The sequence below is a fragment of the Notechis scutatus genome, chromosome Z (assembly GCF_049901735.1).
Source record: "Notechis scutatus isolate UNSWTSFEM ecotype Mainland chromosome Z, rNotScu1.2, whole genome shotgun sequence".
In the NCBI taxonomy this organism is placed as follows: Eukaryota; Metazoa; Chordata; class Lepidosauria; order Squamata; family Elapidae; genus Notechis; species Notechis scutatus.
In genome coordinates, this window is record NC_142025.1 from 85,620,133 (window position 1) to 85,638,801 (window position 18,669).

An 18,669-nucleotide genomic window follows, 5' to 3' on the forward strand; every position below is an offset into this window, starting at 1 on the left:
GCATATATTTACAAATGCATTTATTCATCATCTGTTCCAAGCAGAGATATAAACCTGATATGAACTGGATGCCTTCAGAGATATTATGTGGTACTCTAGGGTAAAATGATACTCCATCATGATTGACTGAAAATGAATCTGGATTTGACTAAAGCTTCAGGAACAGTAACTCTGATGAGCTTTGGTAGAATGTTGTTTTGTTTTTTATACCATTCTGATCTCTTATCTTCCCATAAATTTGTATTTCATCTTTTAATCATTTTCTTAAAAATCTTTTACTTATTGTAGCTTTCATTTATTGTGGCTTCTATCTGTTTGTCTGCTTTGTTTGGGAGTGTCACTTCCTATCCTGTTTTCTTCCTAGGCTTAGACTAAGGTGTTTTTTTTTTTTTGAAAACCACGTTAGAACATTTTTCGATTCTGCTTTGTTGTGCTTTTTAAAAAATGTTAGCAATTTTATTATAATCATATGTACTAGGCTGGCTCATTGGGGTCTTTTTGTGGCACATGGGTCAAATATTTAGTTTCTGATGTAGTATGAATTTAATTTGACACATGCAGACATTATATTGTGATAGAATGTGTATAACCAATTTGTTAATCTTATAAAATGTGTTATTTTTTTTACTACCTGAAGATGTGAAAGCTAATAACCTGCATATTTTTGAGATTACAATTCCAATTATTTCTTTTACATAGCCTGGCTGGATGCAATAAGTCCAGATTAATAGAAAAGCCACCCATAGTGACTGTGCAAAACTTAGTCAGTTGGGGAAGCATGTAGTAGAATTTAAATTTTTTGCAGAAAGTGGCATACAAATTGTACAAGCGTTTAAAATAATTCAAGAAAAAAGTTACTTAATTTGTTAATCTGAGCTATAGTTTATAATCAACCCAGTCCTTTTCTAGCAAGTCACACTACAGTGTAATATTGTGGTTAGGTTATGAACCTAAAATAAGAGAGACCTAGGTTCAAGTTGAGATTCCATCACAGAAGTCTATATTTCTTAGCCAATTTTCTCACAGGATTGTTATGGGAATAAATTGAAAGAGGAAGCACTATCAATACCACTTGTTGGTATATATCAAGTGACACACAATTTGAGACAGTTAGGCTTAACATTTTTATTTTGTTTCATGCTCTCCTCTCAGGTTCTATTCAATAAAATGGCTGTACCAGACTGACTGTAACCTGCCTTTCTGTTTCCCAAAATGAGATTCTAGAATCTGGCTTAATGCCACACAGAACAAGAGTAGACAAAAATTTTTTTTGTGATTGAGATTGCATGTTTTGTTTTGTTTTCAAAATACTTTGGATTAAAATTCAAAATTATAATCTAATTAAAAATCTAATGCAAACTAAGAAAAATATAAACAAGAAAAAACAAACTGCAAAAAGGAAAAAAGAAAAGCGGAAGCATCTTCTTATCACATATCTCATCTTTTATCTATTACAAATAATAAAACTTCATCTTGTAATCTTAATCAGTAAAATCCATTAAGAACTGCTAGAAATAACTATAGCAGTAACTATATATTGGTAGTCCTTGTCTTATGATAGTAACTGAGCCCCAAATTATGCTTATGCTGGTCAACATGTGGCTGTGACTGATTTTATGACTTTTTTATGACAGTCGTTAAGTGAATGATATGGTCGATAGGTTTATGTTTTTACTGTAAATTGAAGCAGAATGCCAGTTTTCCAGCAAAACCCCCGCCCCCATAAATTATAATCACGTGACTTGGGATACTGCCAATAGCTGAAAACGTGGGCCAGTTGCTAACCACCTAAAATGCAATCATGTGACTGGGAGACGGGAATGTTGGAACTTCGAATCTGAGTCATAATTACCATTTTTTTTAGCTTTATTGTGACTTCAATGGTTGTTAAGTGACTATTTTGTAAATCAAGAACTACCTATACATACTTTAAACTAGTAAATCCATTTCATAATTCTGTACACATTATCTTGTAATTTTTTTCCCTAAAAATAGAAAGGAAAAAACCCATTATACACAATTTTAAAAACTTCATTATTGAAACTTAATTAAGAAAAAATTGATCAAGAACTGAAACAACAATTTGAAAATATTCATCTTTTATCCCTTCAAATGATGTCCCACAAATTAATGTCCTACCATCTTTCTTAATCTTCTCTCAATTATGATATCATAGCTTATCATTTTCAATACAAAGCTTTGTTGTTTCCCTACCTTATCTATAAACAAATCTTTCAGGCCTCATCATTCAATCCTAGTCAGACTGCAAATTTCAAAATTATTATTATTTTCATCCTCTGAAGGGTGCAAAGACATGGAGCTGAGGTAATGTTACTGTAAGATTGGATTAACTTCCCTTTTGCATATATATTCCCTCCCTCAATATATTAGGAAGGTTAGAGGATCCATAGCCCTATTTTTAATGGGTAAAATTTGACTCTGATTTAAGTCAGCCTAGCAGCCTGAAAAAAAAAGGAGCTTATACCTTATACAATTATTTTATATGACATGTTACCACTGAAGCCAGTGACAATATCCTGGACAATACTAAAACTGTACACATATTTCTAATGTCATCTGTTCCACAGAGATTTTTATTATGTAATATCAACATCGGAACTTTCATTGCTTATGTTTTACATTCCTGTGTCACTTGCCACTCTCTCTTCCTCCCTGGGCTTCTTATGATCCATTCTTAGCTTTGCATTACCCAACAGAATATTAATATGATTCAGGAGATCAAATGCTGTTTTCTTTAGATGATACTAACTTGATCTGTTGGCATCTGCTGGATCTGTATCTCAGTTCATTCTGGATTTTTCTGTAAATGTGAGGGTTGTTACTTAACTGAAATTGCAAATTTCTTTTGGTCTTCCTGATAGAGCTTGTGTTTTTCTTCTTCTTTGCAATTCTGATCATCTAATTAAATTTGCATTTAGGATCTTGGATACAATTTTGCTAAATTAAACATTCCATGATTGTAATTGCAGTGGGACCACTGGATTGTTTTTGTATAGAGTATCAGACCTGCCCCATTAGGAAAGAAAGAATCTCAACTCCATTAGGTTGAAACAAAAGGTTGAACTACTAAGGAAGTTGGTTACAGTAAAGTCAGACTAGCTCTAAAGTTTTACCACATGAAAAAGATACAGAAAATGTTCCCTTCTCCTCCCCACCCCCGACCAGTCTGTGCTTCATCAATCAGAGCTTAATAAGATGTTATAAGAACACTGAGATGTTGTGAGCAATTCACATTCCTTTCTTGGGGTGCATGGCTTTGGTGCCTCTGGTCCAAATCAGTTCAGGGCATCTTTAGTCTTCATCATCTGTCATTCCTCCCTCCCTATTTCCCACCACACACACACACACACACACACACACACACACACTCACACACACAATCATACTGTCCATTTGTCCACCCCCTCCCCTCTCCAGCTTTGATGGCGAGCACTGGCAGGAATTGACAGAGTTTCTTAAAATCAGCCTTGTAATACAGTCTTTCAAAAGTTATAATTCAGATTTATAGCTGTCAATCATTAGTTGTAGTGGGCTGCACTTATATCCATCCACTACATCCATGTAGTGGGCATGGATGGGCCTTGCTTTATTATGGAATAGAACTAAGAATGGATCTTCCTGTGAGAGAAGAAACTTTGAAGGTTGTGGATAATGGGAGTTGGTTGTAATGTGAGTAAAATCCTCACTGCAAATTGCAAATGCTTTTCATGTGGGGTACTATCTGTTAAGAGATTATCAAAACTTCCCCATTTAGCTACTGTGTTTTAAAAACATAGCTATAATTTATTTTATTTAAAACATTTATATAGCCAATATATTAGGTCTCCTTCTATGATCTGGCCTTAACAAGGTGAAGGGGCTTGTGTGGGTGGTCACATTGCAAGAAGAACTGATGGTAGGTGGACCAAGGCAGTCATAGAACAGGTCTCACTTGATAAAAAGTATCCATGAAAGAGACCTAAAACAAGATGAATCAATGACATCAGCAAGTATTGTGGGCCCAATTGGTAAAAGAAAGCTCAGGACCATATTCATTGGAAACATGTAGAAGAGGTGTTCATCCTGCAGTGGGTTGACATTGGTTAAAATGATGTTATGTAACTTGTAAGATTGTTCATGCTTGCAATACTGAGATACCTGGGAAAATAATGTATAATAACTATGACTTTCAAGTTCAGAAATAACAGTTTTATTTGTTATTTAGTATATATTTGGCATATATGTGATTATCAGTGTTTTTTTCCAACTGAGATTATTTTTTGTAAAAATCATGGCCAATTACAAATATTTTAAAATTTTGATTTGACTATCAAAACTCTAGTGTTGCAGAATCTCTGTTTTAATGATCTGGCCTCATGACATTTTTTTCTGGTATAATGAGTAGAGGTAACAATTTGGACACCATCAAGAACTAGACTTTGCCTGCAATAGGCAAAGAATTTAGCGCTATGTACATGTGATGGCTACTAATTTTATATACAATTTAATATTGTTTGCTTCTCTGGATGAAAAATCTCTGCTTCTTTTAAAAACTAAGCATCTTTTATTACAAATGTTTTGCCTGGGTGATATTTTTCATGGAGATTATATTTCATTTTAGAGATCTGTTGCTTCAAGCAATCTGTGGTCATGTTAATCCTCAGTAAGACTATAGATGAACATATAATCCATGAAAGCTGAAATTCCCTCCTAGTGTTCAAGGAGTTCAGACTTTTCCTTTTGGAGCAACTAGATAGTAGTAGTAGAAATCCCAAAATATAATACTTCAAATGAAAGCTTTCAGTATGAGTTAATGAACACAATCCTTATAGGAAAATCTGGATCTTTCTAATTTACTAGAGTCCACAAGAAGCATCAAGTAGTAAAAATACCTGAGCATTTCCAAAATGTAAAATAATTGCATTTACAAGCATATATATATCTCCTTTTATAGGTCTGTGAATATATGTGTCACATTTCTTGAGCATTGGTACATAAGTCTGTGTTCTGTACTTGTGTTTCAACCATTCTTATTTATTAATTTGATTTCTATAGCCACATACCTTGTATATGTGACTCTGGGCAGCTTACAATAAAATAAATAAAAACAAATATTTGTTTTTATTGTTTTTAATTGTTTTAACTGTTTTATAGTTTTAGAATTATAAGCCATCCAGAGTCATTTGACTGAGATGGGCAGCTGTAGAAATTGAATAAATTAATAAATAAAATTTTAAAATAAAATATGAAATACAAAATAAAAATACATAAGAAAATATTAGAAATATTAGAAAATAACTGTAAACAAAATAAAAAGTGTTCTCAATCATACTTTTGAAGCATCAGGCACAGGCATAAACCCAAGGTTTTAGGCCCTTGTGAAAGGCCAGGAAGGAGGAGTATAATTTCAAGTGGAATGATGTTCCATAAGGTGATGTCATAGCAGAAAAGAGTCTCTTTCTGAGCCTTGCCAGCCAACACTCTTGGCACATCTACTCTAGTGTGACTTTACTTTGTAAAGAACAGCAACGACATTCTAGCTGTATAGAATGTATAGGGAGCAGTTTATTGGAGAGAGTCTCTGAGCCCATAAGATTGCTTTAAATGTCAGTAGCATGTATTTTTAACATTGTTTGAGTGCTGCCTCTAAAGTACTATTGGCAATATCAAGCTTTGCCCCTTGATCTGCAGGCAATGTAATAGGAGATGAAGCAAGCCTAGAAATATTTATAGATGGATTCTAAAATCCATTCTTGTCATCCTTGTTAGATGGATCAGGGCAGGAAACCAACTTCACAGAAAGCTAAACATACTTTTGAATTCAGATTGGCTAGTTATAGCAGACTCTTGCAAGCCTGATTGTGTTCTACCTCCTTTTTCTTATCTCTTTATAATTTAATGAATTAGAGATATCTGAAGGAGTCATTTTCAAATGCAGTATTTGTCTTCTTATGGACTTAAAATGGTTTCAGCCCTTTGGCTAGAAATAAACTCCCTGGGTATTTCTGATAAGTTTCTCTTCCTTCCTCTTCACACAGTTTTATGAGCTTTTGATTTAGCTCCTAATGCATACCTCACAGTCATTGATTTACAAATGCTTCCTGTGAGTTGGCAGAAACATATATGCATACAATTACTCCCCCAAATAAGTGATCATTGGATCTATTTTATTCTGCAGTTTCTCTCACTGTTCAAATACAACATAATTTGTTCCAGATTCTTACATTTATGGCACTTGGAAATCTTATCAAAATACCCTGCCCCTTTTACGTATCTTTTGCTCAATAAGTATCCCTCATGCCCTTAAGTTGGATGAATATAGTGCCTTAATCACGAGGTAAAGTTTTTCTTGCCTGGGTTCTTACCAGCACTCCTTTTTCAAATTAATTTGAGTGACTCGTGCTCCATTAAGACATCTTGATCCTAGCCCTGGGCTGCCTGACCCTCTCAACTTTGTTATCATCTAGCTTCTTCCAGGTTGAAGTTCTTTGGGATACCTACATTCACCATGTCCTGGATAGTTTTATTTCTGTAAATCATAGAAATCTAAAGTCATAACTTTCTCATTCAGCTACCTTATGCAGGCTTAGTAGGTTCCCCAGTTGCAGTATTCTTTGGTGGAAGCAAACTTACTCATGATTTAATTTTGTCTTGAGGAGCTGCATAAAAGTGGAAGGTTTCCAAATATATTCTGCTTTTCTGGAACAATGTGTTTGTTGGGTCCAAGAAATGTGCTTTCTCTGTTGTGATACCTGCTCCCTCACCCCGTAGTATCCTTCTAAAGAGCTCTATGAGTGAGATTCGTAGGAAGAGATCCGTAGGAAGAGATCTACCAAGTCATGTTCTAAAAATCTTTGAAAATCTGGCTCTGGGACAAGGTGACTGATGGGTTGGATGTGGTTTTTGTTTTGATTTGGTTTTTGTTCTCTTCTGAATGTCTATGATTTCTTTCTTAATTTGTTTTCTTGCTTTTCAAGCATGTAAACAATCCAGGGTAATTTGGAGTCACATGATTTTCAAATTAAATAATAAACAAAGCTGGATTTTTCTTTTTGCATTCAGTCTGGTAGCAGTGTTGCAGCAGGAGAACCTCTGCTTCCATTCAGGCCATCAATAACTCTGCTAATTAGCAAACCTTTGGAGTGGAAAATGTTTATCTTGCTAAATCTCAAAACTGCAGACCTTCAGGTTTCACAAGGGATATAAATTCTGCTCTAGATGTCTGATACCATGTTTTCTTTTCTTTGTAAGGTGGCCTCAGATTGTCATTTCAACAATGAGAATGCAATTTTTTACTGGAAGAATAATGAAATATCCACAGTGGAAGATAGGATTATAAAATTGGCAGTTTATGAGAAAGGCAAAACTGACCAGTTTGGTCGGGGAAAATATGTTTTACTTATTTTTCTTTAATTTTAATATTTTTATTATGTGGAAAAAAAATCTAATAAAAGTAATAATAAAAAAGGACGTAGTTTATTTACAATAATATTATTAAATAATTCTATTTGTATTATTTTTAGAAATATCTTTTCTGGTTTTTTTGCTTTTAATAATGTAAGCTAACCAGAGTCCCTTTGAAGCAAGATGAGTGGCAAACAAATTTAATAACCAAATAAATAACAGTTGGTGCACCCTTTTTTGCTATAGGCAGAATGCTGGCATATGATCCTATACTTATTTGGAGGATACAGAAGAATGATTCTATACAAGTGATTTCTACGAGGATGTAAACCAATAAACATTCAAAAACAAGCTGGACCACATGCATTGGCTATAGGGATGTCCCTCTATCTCCCACTTCCTGTGTAGCCTTTCTCCCTTAGCACTTAGCAATAGCACTTATATACTGCTTTATAGTGCTTTACAGCCCTATCTAAGCGGTTTTACAAAGTCAGCATATTGCCCCCAACCATCTGGGTCCTCATTTTACCCAGCTCGGAAGGATGGAAGTCTGAGTCAACCTTGAGCCTGGTGGGATTTGAAAAGCTGTTAATCAGCAGAAGTGGCCTGCAGTACAGCATTCTAACCACTGTGCCACAGAGGCTCTTATCTGCTACCACCAATAATTAATTACTATTTAGGCTGACCACAGCTCCCTGGGCTGGGGGTTCCTTTAGAGATCAGGCATGTACGGAATAGTAAGTCCAAATTTGGAAAAAGAACCACCATTCTCATGCTTATCAAAGTGGATTGAGTCTGGAAAACAGTATTCAGGGCCTGGGGGATGGGGCTGTCAATAAGTGATGGATCCCTTTTGGGATCATCTGAGCATGCTACTGACAGATGTCAGATTGTATCCAATGTCAAAATAAGAGTGAAAAATACTGTAATATGTACTGTTAAGAATGACTTACCGTTGCTTCTGATCTTGCTTGGGAATCAAATGAAAGCATAATAAAAAGAGAAAGAAAAGAAGAAAGAAAGAAAGAAAGAAAGAAAGAAAGAAAGAAAGAAAGAAAGAAAGAAAGAAAGAAAAAGAGAGAAAGAAAGAGAGAAAGAAAGAAAAAAAGAAAAAGGAAGGAAGAAAGAAAAAAAAGAAAAAGAAAAGAAAAGAAGAGAAATAATAAGGTACACAAATAAAATAAAGATGCAACAAGAAATTGGCATGCTTTTGCCTAAGTGAAGTAATCATAGTCTGCTTTCCCTATAACGAAACCTAGATAACTCTTTTTTGTTTTGATTTTTCTAGTTCTTTCTGGCAAAATGTACAGAGAATTCTTCGTTGGTTAGGATCAGATTTCATTACAAAATTCACAAATCTGTCATCCAGTTTATTTTATTTAGTACAAGGGTGGACTAAGAGCTTTCTAACTATAGTTATCCCAAAATAATGATATAATTTCCAATCACATTGAAATAGAAAACATATAGAAACTGTGATTCAAGTTGTAAACAGACACATGTTGTGATTAGTAACACAGTTTGTATTATTTTTTGTTTGTGTCCCAAAGGTGCTTTTTCAAGAGGCAACTTCAGTTTCTAAGCTGAAGAAGCTTCTTGGATGAGAAGCGAAATGTCTTAAAAAAAACAAACAAAAAAAACAGACAGACCAGTTGCCTCTTGAAAAAAAACATCTTTGGGACAACTATGACCTGGATGACTGAGAATCTCCTTAGAAGTTGTTTGTGTGTGTTTAAAAGAACTCCTCAACCTTCCTGAAAAACTCAGGGGGAAAAAATGTCCATGGACCCATCAATTAACATATCTAGGTTCCTCTGATATTTTAGATATGGATCCCAAGCATGAATTAACATTAGCTTAGCATTTTGTATGAAGCAGCAGTTGAAGTTTCTCAGTCATGGTTTATAGCTTGGTGTTATATGAAGCCAGTCAAACTTGACTTATTCAGCGAAACATGATAAACTCTTATTTGATACAAGACTTGGAAAAGAAAGAAAAGAAGGGCATTTTGTTCCACTTCATTCTGCCAATAATTGCCCAGGGTATTTAATCCAGGATGAAAAAAAATATTCTTGTGGGAAAGAAGGCTTTGATTCTCCTGTTTTAGCAGAAACAATCTACAGTGGGTTCAGACTCACCTGCTCCCCACTGCATTACTTTGTGCAGGCAAGAAAAAGTAATGGAAAGTTTTACTTCTGCTTTTACAGAGTCAATCTCATCATTTTGATTGGAATTTTGAATCATGGTTTGTTGAATACTTCATAATGATGCATCATACTAAGCCAATGTTTCTCAAGATTGGCAACTTTAAGGTGGATGGATTTCAACTACCAGAATTCCCCATCCATTCATACCTTAAAGTTGCCAAGATTGCAAAACAATGAATAGTGCTAAGCCATTAAAATGCTTATTTATGAGTGAACAATACATCAGGAAATTATCATAAATTGGAATGATAAATTGAACTAATTTTATCATTAAAGCAATTAAATTAACTATATTCTAATAGATAACTGGGTAAGGAAGAACAATGATAGGGAAGGGACAATGGAAAGAAGGAGAGGAGTACAGTTAGATTAATTACCCATCACCACTGCTTTTGGTCTTCTTCAGAATGGGAGGTGGCTAATTACAAATTAAAGATTATGCAATCAAGTCCTCACACTGCATAGATCCCTAACATGATGTATTTAATGTAATTATGAGTCAGTCCATTATAGGTGATTCAGGAAGCTATAGTTTTAAAAATCCTTATATGATATTATATATGAGCACAGTTTAGAATTTTAATAACAGGCAATTGCTTCCATTCTTAGATTTCATATGTGTGTGTGTGTGTGTGTGTGTGTGTATGTGTATATATATATATGTGTGTGTGTTTTCTTAAGTTTTTGTGGGTACTTACATGTATGGTATTCAGCTTTGTTCGGGTATTTTCCCATGTCATTATAGTTGTGCTTTTAAAGTTGTAGCAACGTTTCGGCAGAATCTCATCTGCCATCATCAGGCTTCTGTATTGTGTTCGTCTGTGTGTGTATACACACACACACACACACACACACGTATGCATGTATGTATCGTTATATTTCCCAATTTGAAACAGAGTTTTTGTTGGTTTGTATGTGAAGAGAGTAATAGAGAGGGTTAATTCTAAAAATGTCAACTTTCATTTGAACTCAAAGTAAATAATTAATATTAATTTTGCTGTTTGATTTTTTTCAGAAGAAAGAGGCAATGATTAAAGATAGAGCTTTCTTACTATTTTTACTTTACCCAATATCTATTAAAATAAGTTATTCAACCCAAAACACATTCAGTTCCTTTGCTATAATAAATTTAATACATATTGAAAACTTATTTTAGAACCTGTGAAAGACTTTTGTGATGAGAATGAATTATATAAGGAGATACCGTAAAGTGAGAATTTTATTTCTTCTGGTTCATTGTATTAAAGTGTGTCTGGCTATAAGAGCTGGCACAAGTCCTTCCCCAACTGACTATACATATCTTTTATAAGTGGGATCATAGAGTCTGAATGTGAATTATATATGTTGTTTCTTATCTTTTGTTGGTCTCAGATTCCCCAACCCACCCTCCTTTGTGAAAGCCAAGATTTCTTACTTATGCAGTATTAAAAATTCAAGCATTCTTAATTACATCCCAAGTAGCATTTCCAACTTTTGCTTTTTTTTCTTTCTGACCTAGACATTTTTTGGCAATGTAAATTCTAGTGGCGTGGTCAGCCATGACCTACATCACCCCATTTTGGCTCGCTATCTCCGGATCATTCCTGTGGCTTGGAACCCACAGGGCACTATTGGCTTGCGAGTTGGCCTTTATGGATGCTACTATGGTAAGTGATTCTGCTGAGAATAATGTCTTTTAGCTGAAGAATAGAAACAAAAAATGGAAGGTGTAAGGCAAAATTTATTCTTACTCTCCCCTTTTCATAAAAAATGGAGTGAGAGGGATGCAAGTAGAATTTGAAGTGCTTGTATTTCTGCTTATATCACTTAGAAGGAAAGTAGGTAAGATAATACATGAAACAGATTGGTCTTTTATGGCAGAAATGCAAAAATACCTGTGGATAAATTATTAAGGGACTTTTTCAGCTTTTTCTTTTGGGCCAGAACTATAATTGCCAGATTTATTTTCCCATTTTTCTTCTTTAGCCCTGAGATGAAAAAAGAGGATGGAAAGAACTTGTTTTCAAATTGTATTTTTCCAGGTGGGGTGTTTTGGTCAGAGTAAGACCAGGTAAGAGGGGACTGAGGAAATTGGGACTGAGGAAATTGTGTTGCATTATGGAGAACAGGGAAAACTTGATCCTTGATCTCAGCTTCTTCAGAAGTTTCAGACATGCAAGCTTAGCATTGGCCAGATTTAAATGGTCTCATTTGGGATTATGCTGATTATGGTGAGCTGGTGGTCACTTGGGGAAAGGACTTGACTTGGGATAACTGTACATTTGTTCTTTCCTGCAGATTCTGAAATCGTATATTTTGATGGGGATGATGCCATTTCTTACCAGTTTCGCAGCAAAAAAGTTCGTTCCACTGAAGACATCATTGGGTTCAACTTCAAAACAATGGAGCATGAGGGCATCTTAATGTATGCGGCAGGATCTCAGGGAGATTACATCAGTGTGGAACTTCAGCAAGCTCAGCTGGTTCTGAGCATAAGTCTTGGTGAGATCAGAAGGAAGAAGCAAGAGCTTGGTAGATGCCAGGATTCTTTGTTGATATGCCAGGGGAGGAGGAGAAATATTGATGCAACTGATAAGCAGATCAGAAGAGAAGGAGTCACCTTTCTTTCAAGTTTGAATTGAGGCTAATGTACTTCTGAATTTTGATGTATATCTTTATCCCAAGCAATAAGGAGTTTTGGAGCAACATTTCTGTGGTATTTTTTGGGGGATGGGTAAAGTCATGGGAACTGTGCATTGTTTTATTACATCAGCTGCAGTTTGCAGTCAAGTAGACTTAAAAACCAGTGAGTGCACCCACCATACCATGTCACTTGTCTTTGAAAATGCAGCTACATCCCAACTATATTTTATTTATTGCTAATTCTCTGTTTTGTAGTAGGTCAGTTTCTAAATTAAGATTTTAATACTTTTAAAGACTAATTTTGTTCTTCTTAAAACACTTTTATATATTTTTCTCTGGTCTCATGCACTCCAAGAATACTGGAGCTGTATCAGGACTGTGACTTCCAGAATTTTCAGTTTCATCAAAATTTTTGGTATTTTGGGGAGTACCAATACACCTGAAAGACAGATGTTGAGGAGATTCAGTGTAAAGGTTCAAAGTAAAGGCTGGATAGACCTCAAAGTACATTTCACTCTTTGTCATTTCACTAAAATCAATACTCAGAACAAAAGTTAAAAGTCGAAATAAGTAGAAGGCAGGCTATGACTTTATTGGTAGTATTTAAAGGAAATAGGGTATACAAAAGGTTTGACTTGGGCTTAGCTAAGTGTAGAGTTTATAACTGGTTTCATCCCAAGGTCCAAAGGACATTTGAGAATTCCCTAAAGGCTAGCTATTTCTTAAGTGAAAAAGATGCCAGGTTAACTTAACCCTTTACCTCCTTTGAATATGTATTCATACCATGAATGAAGGAATAGAAGTGAATCATTTTTTGGCTACTTAGTCTTAGGCTATTGCCTAAGGGGGATAAAGCACCTACTAGGTCCAACAGAGGTCTTCAAGTTAAGGTGTATACACAATATAATATTCCATGCCAACATGTAACTTATTGCCTGCTTCTTTGTAGCATTGGAATCAGGCAGTATGAACTCAGTGTGTTCAAGCCATCTAATTGTGACAGCCTATTTAAAGAAATGATTAACCACAATTTTTAATGTTGGTGTTGTGTTGGGGGAAGGCCAAAAGGCAGGGTGTAGAGGATGAAAATAAGATTAAGTGTTAATCAAGGAGTGGAAGGAAGCCTCCCCACAACCAGCATGTGCCAATGTCATTATATGCAAGAACGGAATATGGGAGTGATGTATTACCGGAATAGGAACAAGGAAATTGTGTTGAGAACTTTTAGAACCTATGGATTTTTCCTCAACCAGTGCATATTGAAACATAGCCAGGTCTTTGGTTTTTTCTTTTATTGTTACCAATAAGCACCTGGTTTATATTTCCCAACAGAGGACTGACCTATATTTCTATTTCCACGTGCAAATTTATTTTCTCTTATTCTGCCATTTAGACCTTGTTTAATTTTTGGACATCGATAGATTAGTCAAGCAGAAATATTGATAGTCTCATTCACAGCATTCTAATTAGTCAAAGCTATGCATACAGACAGCAAAAATGTGAGTGCTTTTTGGTATTACAGTAAAGGCAGATAGATATAATGACCTTGACTATGTCTCCTCTAAACACCTCCTGTTTCATACCAGGGCAAAATGCTGAAATTTTGCAGTCCATTTAAAGAAAATTGACATTGAATTAGCACATACCTTTTTTTTTTAGTAAGCTAGCTAGCACTGCCTAAAGTTGTGAAATGATGCACTTATCCCTAAATACTCTTTCACTGAAGGCTAGATTTGTTTAATTAATTTTTTAGACAGAAATGCAAAGTCTTAGAAATGAAATGCCCCAGGATTTTTTTTTCTTTTGGTTTGTTTGCACAGCTATTTGAAAATGCCACCGAGCAAAAGAAAAAATAAATAAGGGAATAAAAAAAGCAGCAGAAGATTTACAAGCTATGTAAAACTGATGTAAAAATTTCAAAATAACATTCAATTAGTACTCCATATAAGTATGATCTTATATCAATTTAATATTTTAAAATATTATTAAAATCAAATCAACATTTGGTAGTTAGCCTATATGGTAAGAATAATTAATCAGAATAAATGATTATCTAATCTGAGTATGTCCTTATAATGAAGCAGACGGTATCTAGTATTTGTTGACATTATTTCTAATGCTTTTTATATGGGTTTCTACCATCAGGTAACAGCTCATTAAATATGAGTGGAGGGGAGACAACAATGAAGCTGGGGAGTCTCTTGGATGACCAACATTGGCACCAATTTCGCCTTGATCGCTATAGAAAATATGTCAACTTCAGTCTGGATGGGGAGATTTTGCAATTCCGCCTCAATGGGGAATTTGATCAGCTTGACCTAGACACAGAGGTGATATGCTTTGGAAGAATTCGCAATGTGATAATGTTCATTTGGAAAGCAACTGAAATGTTCCTCTCTACTTTTCCATGGAATTTGATATCTGCTGGGAACTCTAATGACCTTTAACCCTACATTCTCTGTCTTTCATTATGGACACATGATCTATATGCAGCCATTAAAAATCAGGACCTAATTGGCTCCCAGCTGAGTTGTGTCGTCCTTGTTTTCTACAGATCTTCTTTGGAGGAGTGAGAAACAATGAGAAACAGCGACTTGTCTATAGGCCAAACTTCCGTGGCTGTATGGAAAACATTGCCTACAACCTGGTTTATATTACTAATTTAGTAAGACGCCGGCATCCCTCTATCCGGGTTGAGGTAAGAATTAACATAGATTGGGTCTAGGACCAGGGTCTGCAACCTGTGGCTCTGGAGCCGCATGCAGCTCTTTTGGCCCTCTGCTGCAGCTCCCTATCAGCTGATCCCACTACTGGCTGGCTCCTCCCTTCCCCTCTTAGTCACTCCTCACCTGGCCTGATAAGATAAGGGTGACAGTGGGGGAATGGAGATTCGCTCCATATTCCAGAGTGGGAGCAAAGCAGCCCTGTACTTGCATTTGCACAACAACAGCATTCTGCCTTCGTCGTGGTACATTTGCGCTCAAGGCAGCCCTCGCCTCCCGCTGCTTCGGGCTAGGAGCTGTTGCTGCCTCCATGGCCTGCCTGTTGCTTTCACAATGTCTTGCACAGCATGACTAAACTTAGTGCACTTCACATTGGGGTGTCCCCTCCTCCTCCTGGAGCCTATTACGACATGGAGCCACAATGCTACCCTGCCCCACTTGCCCCTAGCAATAGCAGCAGTTTCTGCCAGCTAGATATGAGGTGCTGGAGAATCAGAATCAGAATCAGAGAGAGAAAGAGAGAGACATATAAAGAGACACACACATAGAGACATAGAGAAAGACTCAGAGACAGACAGAGAGAGAGAGAGAGAGACATAGAGAGAGACATAGAAAGGGAGACATAGAGACATAGAGAGACATAGAAAAGGAGACATAGAGAGAGAGAGAGAGAATGAGCGAGAGAACGAGACAAAAACGGAGGGAGAGAAAGAGTGATGAGAGAGAGAACGAGAGAGATAGGGAGGGAGGGAGGGAGACCTATAGAGAGAGAAAGAGAGCTGAACAAAACTTTTACAGAACTATAGATACATTGAGGCCTTTGAGGTGAGTGGCCGGGAGACAAGGGGCGAGGCTGGGTGTGGCTGGGGGGGTCATGTGACTGGTTGGGAGTGAGTGACATCAAGTTGGCCATACCACCCAGGTTTTGTGGCTCCTGGTGTTTTCCGTGGGGAATGGGTCCAGATGGCTCTTTGAGTGTTTAAGGTTGCAGACCCCCTGGTCTAGGATCTATGGCAGCCTTATTAACTTAGAAATCCTGCAGTTAACTGGACTTCATTTCTCAGACTTCCTCAACCACTGTGGAAAGTTGAACTCTACACATCTGGAAGATATGTTTGGGAAAAGCTGGTCAGTAACAATGAAGATTAAAAACTGGCTCTATTGTAATTGGAGGCAGCCCTTGGCCTGTAGTTGCTAATCTCTGCTGAGTCTATGCATAAGCTGATGTTACTTTTGTCCTGTAATTGATCCTGCTGCTGCCTGCCACCTGTTTTTCTGTTCTGATTTCATTGTAAGTGAATTGATTTTTCATAGCTGTTCCTGGAAAGGAAACTCCAGTATAATCTCCTTTAGGAAAACTAGCTGAAAGAAGGAGCCCAATAGAGATCTTTTTGGTGGCCAAGGCAGCAGATTATGTCATCATATATCAGACAAATGGATATGGGAGCAAAAGTCCTTAATGGACTTGCCTTCTCCCTTTGCTTTTGCTTTCCTCTGCGAATACCACTGTGCTTTCTCTCTTTGTTGCAGGGTCATGTGGGCTATTTCTGTCGGGACAATCTCTTGTTCCCCTTTACCTTTGCTGGGGTCAACAACTTCTTGCAGATCCCTGGATATCCTCGGCGCAATATGCTGGCAATCAGCTTCAGTTTCCGCACGTGGGATGTTGTAGGGCTGCTTATGTATACATCCTTTGCTGATGACCTAGGATGGCTTGAGATGGTCCTGAGTGCTGGACAAGTCAATGTCACAATTGCTCAGCCAAAAACTCAAACCAAAACCAAGAAGCTGGAATTTGCAGCAGGTAGGCAGTAAAGTAAAGAATAGTCAGGGTTTCAGTTAGTAAAACGGCTCCAAGGTAAGACTGCAAAGCATGTTATATAGTATGTTCCTAATGTTGGAAAGGTGCCCTGTGGGAGAGGGGAAAAGGAAGGTTGGTGGTGCTGGATTCTAGGTGCCAACCTGGAATACAGCCTGTTTGATTGTTTACTTCTTGCCCAAAGACTGGAGAAATTAGGGATCTAAGGCAGATATTTTTCTTTTCCAGTTCAATAAGAAACTATAACTCTCCTTGGTGCAGATAATCTTTCTTGGTTGGGCAGATTCTCCAATTAACCCTCACAGTTGGATTTGGTGGAAGTATAGGGCTAATAACATGGAAAGTTTTAGTTATAATCTTGCCTTCTTGGTATTCATGCTAACTTTCAGCAGAGGCTGTTAAGGATGCTGAAGTCTTGCCTCTTCTCCTGTCCAAAGATACTGGCTGGTCTCAGGTATTCCCATGCTAATTTCATCTTCTCACAAATAGATATCTGCTTCCCAACTAATTTGTATATTAGTGGCTGGACAGGCTGTTCTTTGAAAGAGGAGAGATAATGGCTGCCAGCAGTGCTTTATGTGATACATTCTACAAACAAGCTTCCTCTGGTTGTTAATTGTAATGAATAAAGAGTTATTGTGAGTGTGTGAGTGAGGGGGAGATGCCTGATGATGGAATCAGTTAGAATGGGGAGGGATCTTTTGAGGTCTGGGTGTTGAGTAGTTATCTTGAAATAAAAGCTACTTCATTGTGGATAAAATTTAAAAGCAGAACATTAAAAGATGGGTATGTATAAATAATGTTAAGTTTCTTAAAAAGTTAATTATCTGCTCCTGCAATAATAAGACATTCTCAAGCAGTTTTGGTGGTGCTTTCCATGTAGATTTAGGTCAGGATGAACAGTGCAGGTTGCTTATTTGTGCCACTCAAACTTTGGCTAACTTCCAGCAGGTCAATTTCTAGTATGAAAATACCAATTTAAGAATGGAACTTGGTCTGCTGCATCTCCTTAGGGAAAATATAACAATTTCTAGACTATATCTTCCAAATAGAGATTCAGTGACAATATGGTCAAATTTTTATTTACCAATTATTAACATTTTCATTCCAGAACAATTATAGTGCGGTGAATGATGGGAAGTGAGCCGTAATGTCTCCAGAAAAAAAAATACAAATAATAAATACAGATCCAAGATTAGCTTCATGACAAGCTTCAAAAAAACAAAAACAAATCTCTGTTTATTTTAATCTCCTAATATTTCCATTTAACTTGGATTAAGGGATTTAGCCAATATTAGCAAATAATATGAAACATTGACTAAAACGTACAACTGGATCATAGATGGATTGTACAATGAATACTTTCTTTGTGCAGGTGCATTATTTATTTATTTGGTTATTTATTTATCTGGTTACTAATTTCAGATACATGATCCGGGGAACTAATAATTAAAACCAGAATAAAATAACCCACAAAAATATACACAACACAAATAATAGCTGCACAACTAACCTAAAGCAATACTAACAATCATCTTCTTTAATGCAAATAAGAAATGGGCTCATCCTTTCCATTAGGACCCAAAACTCAAAATCGGTGTAAAATTTTATAGCGTAGAATGATATCTAAATCCAACCTCAGTGTTTGGCTTGATGAATCAGTGGTGTGAATCACTGCAAGGGAGATTCTGCTGTCTCTCTATATAAACATAATATGAAAATAAATCACTTGACTCTATTGGGTAATGTGCCTTGCCCAGATTTTGAAACCAACAAAATGTGACAACTTTACAATTAATAGCTCAACATCCTGTATTGACTCTTTTGGTTGTCAAAAAATTATGGGCAATTTTGTTGTCAAGAAATTATGGGCAATTTTGTAATTGCTTACCAG

At 36.3% G+C, this 18,669-nt stretch overlaps 1 protein-coding gene across 1 annotated transcript in view; it reads left to right on the forward strand.

Moving 5' to 3' along the window:
* Positions 1 to 18,669, forward strand: part of CNTNAP1 (contactin associated protein 1) — a 44,936-nt gene that overhangs the window by 6,211 nt on the left and 20,056 nt on the right. Inside the window, exons 4-8 of the mRNA XM_026679815.2 lie at positions 11,110 to 11,257; positions 11,889 to 12,092; positions 14,379 to 14,563; positions 14,788 to 14,931; positions 16,487 to 16,760. Of these exons, the coding sequence (XP_026535600.1) occupies positions 11,110 to 11,257; positions 11,889 to 12,092; positions 14,379 to 14,563; positions 14,788 to 14,931; positions 16,487 to 16,760 (955 nt within the window). The remainder of the gene's footprint in view (positions 1 to 11,109; positions 11,258 to 11,888; positions 12,093 to 14,378; positions 14,564 to 14,787; positions 14,932 to 16,486; positions 16,761 to 18,669) is intronic.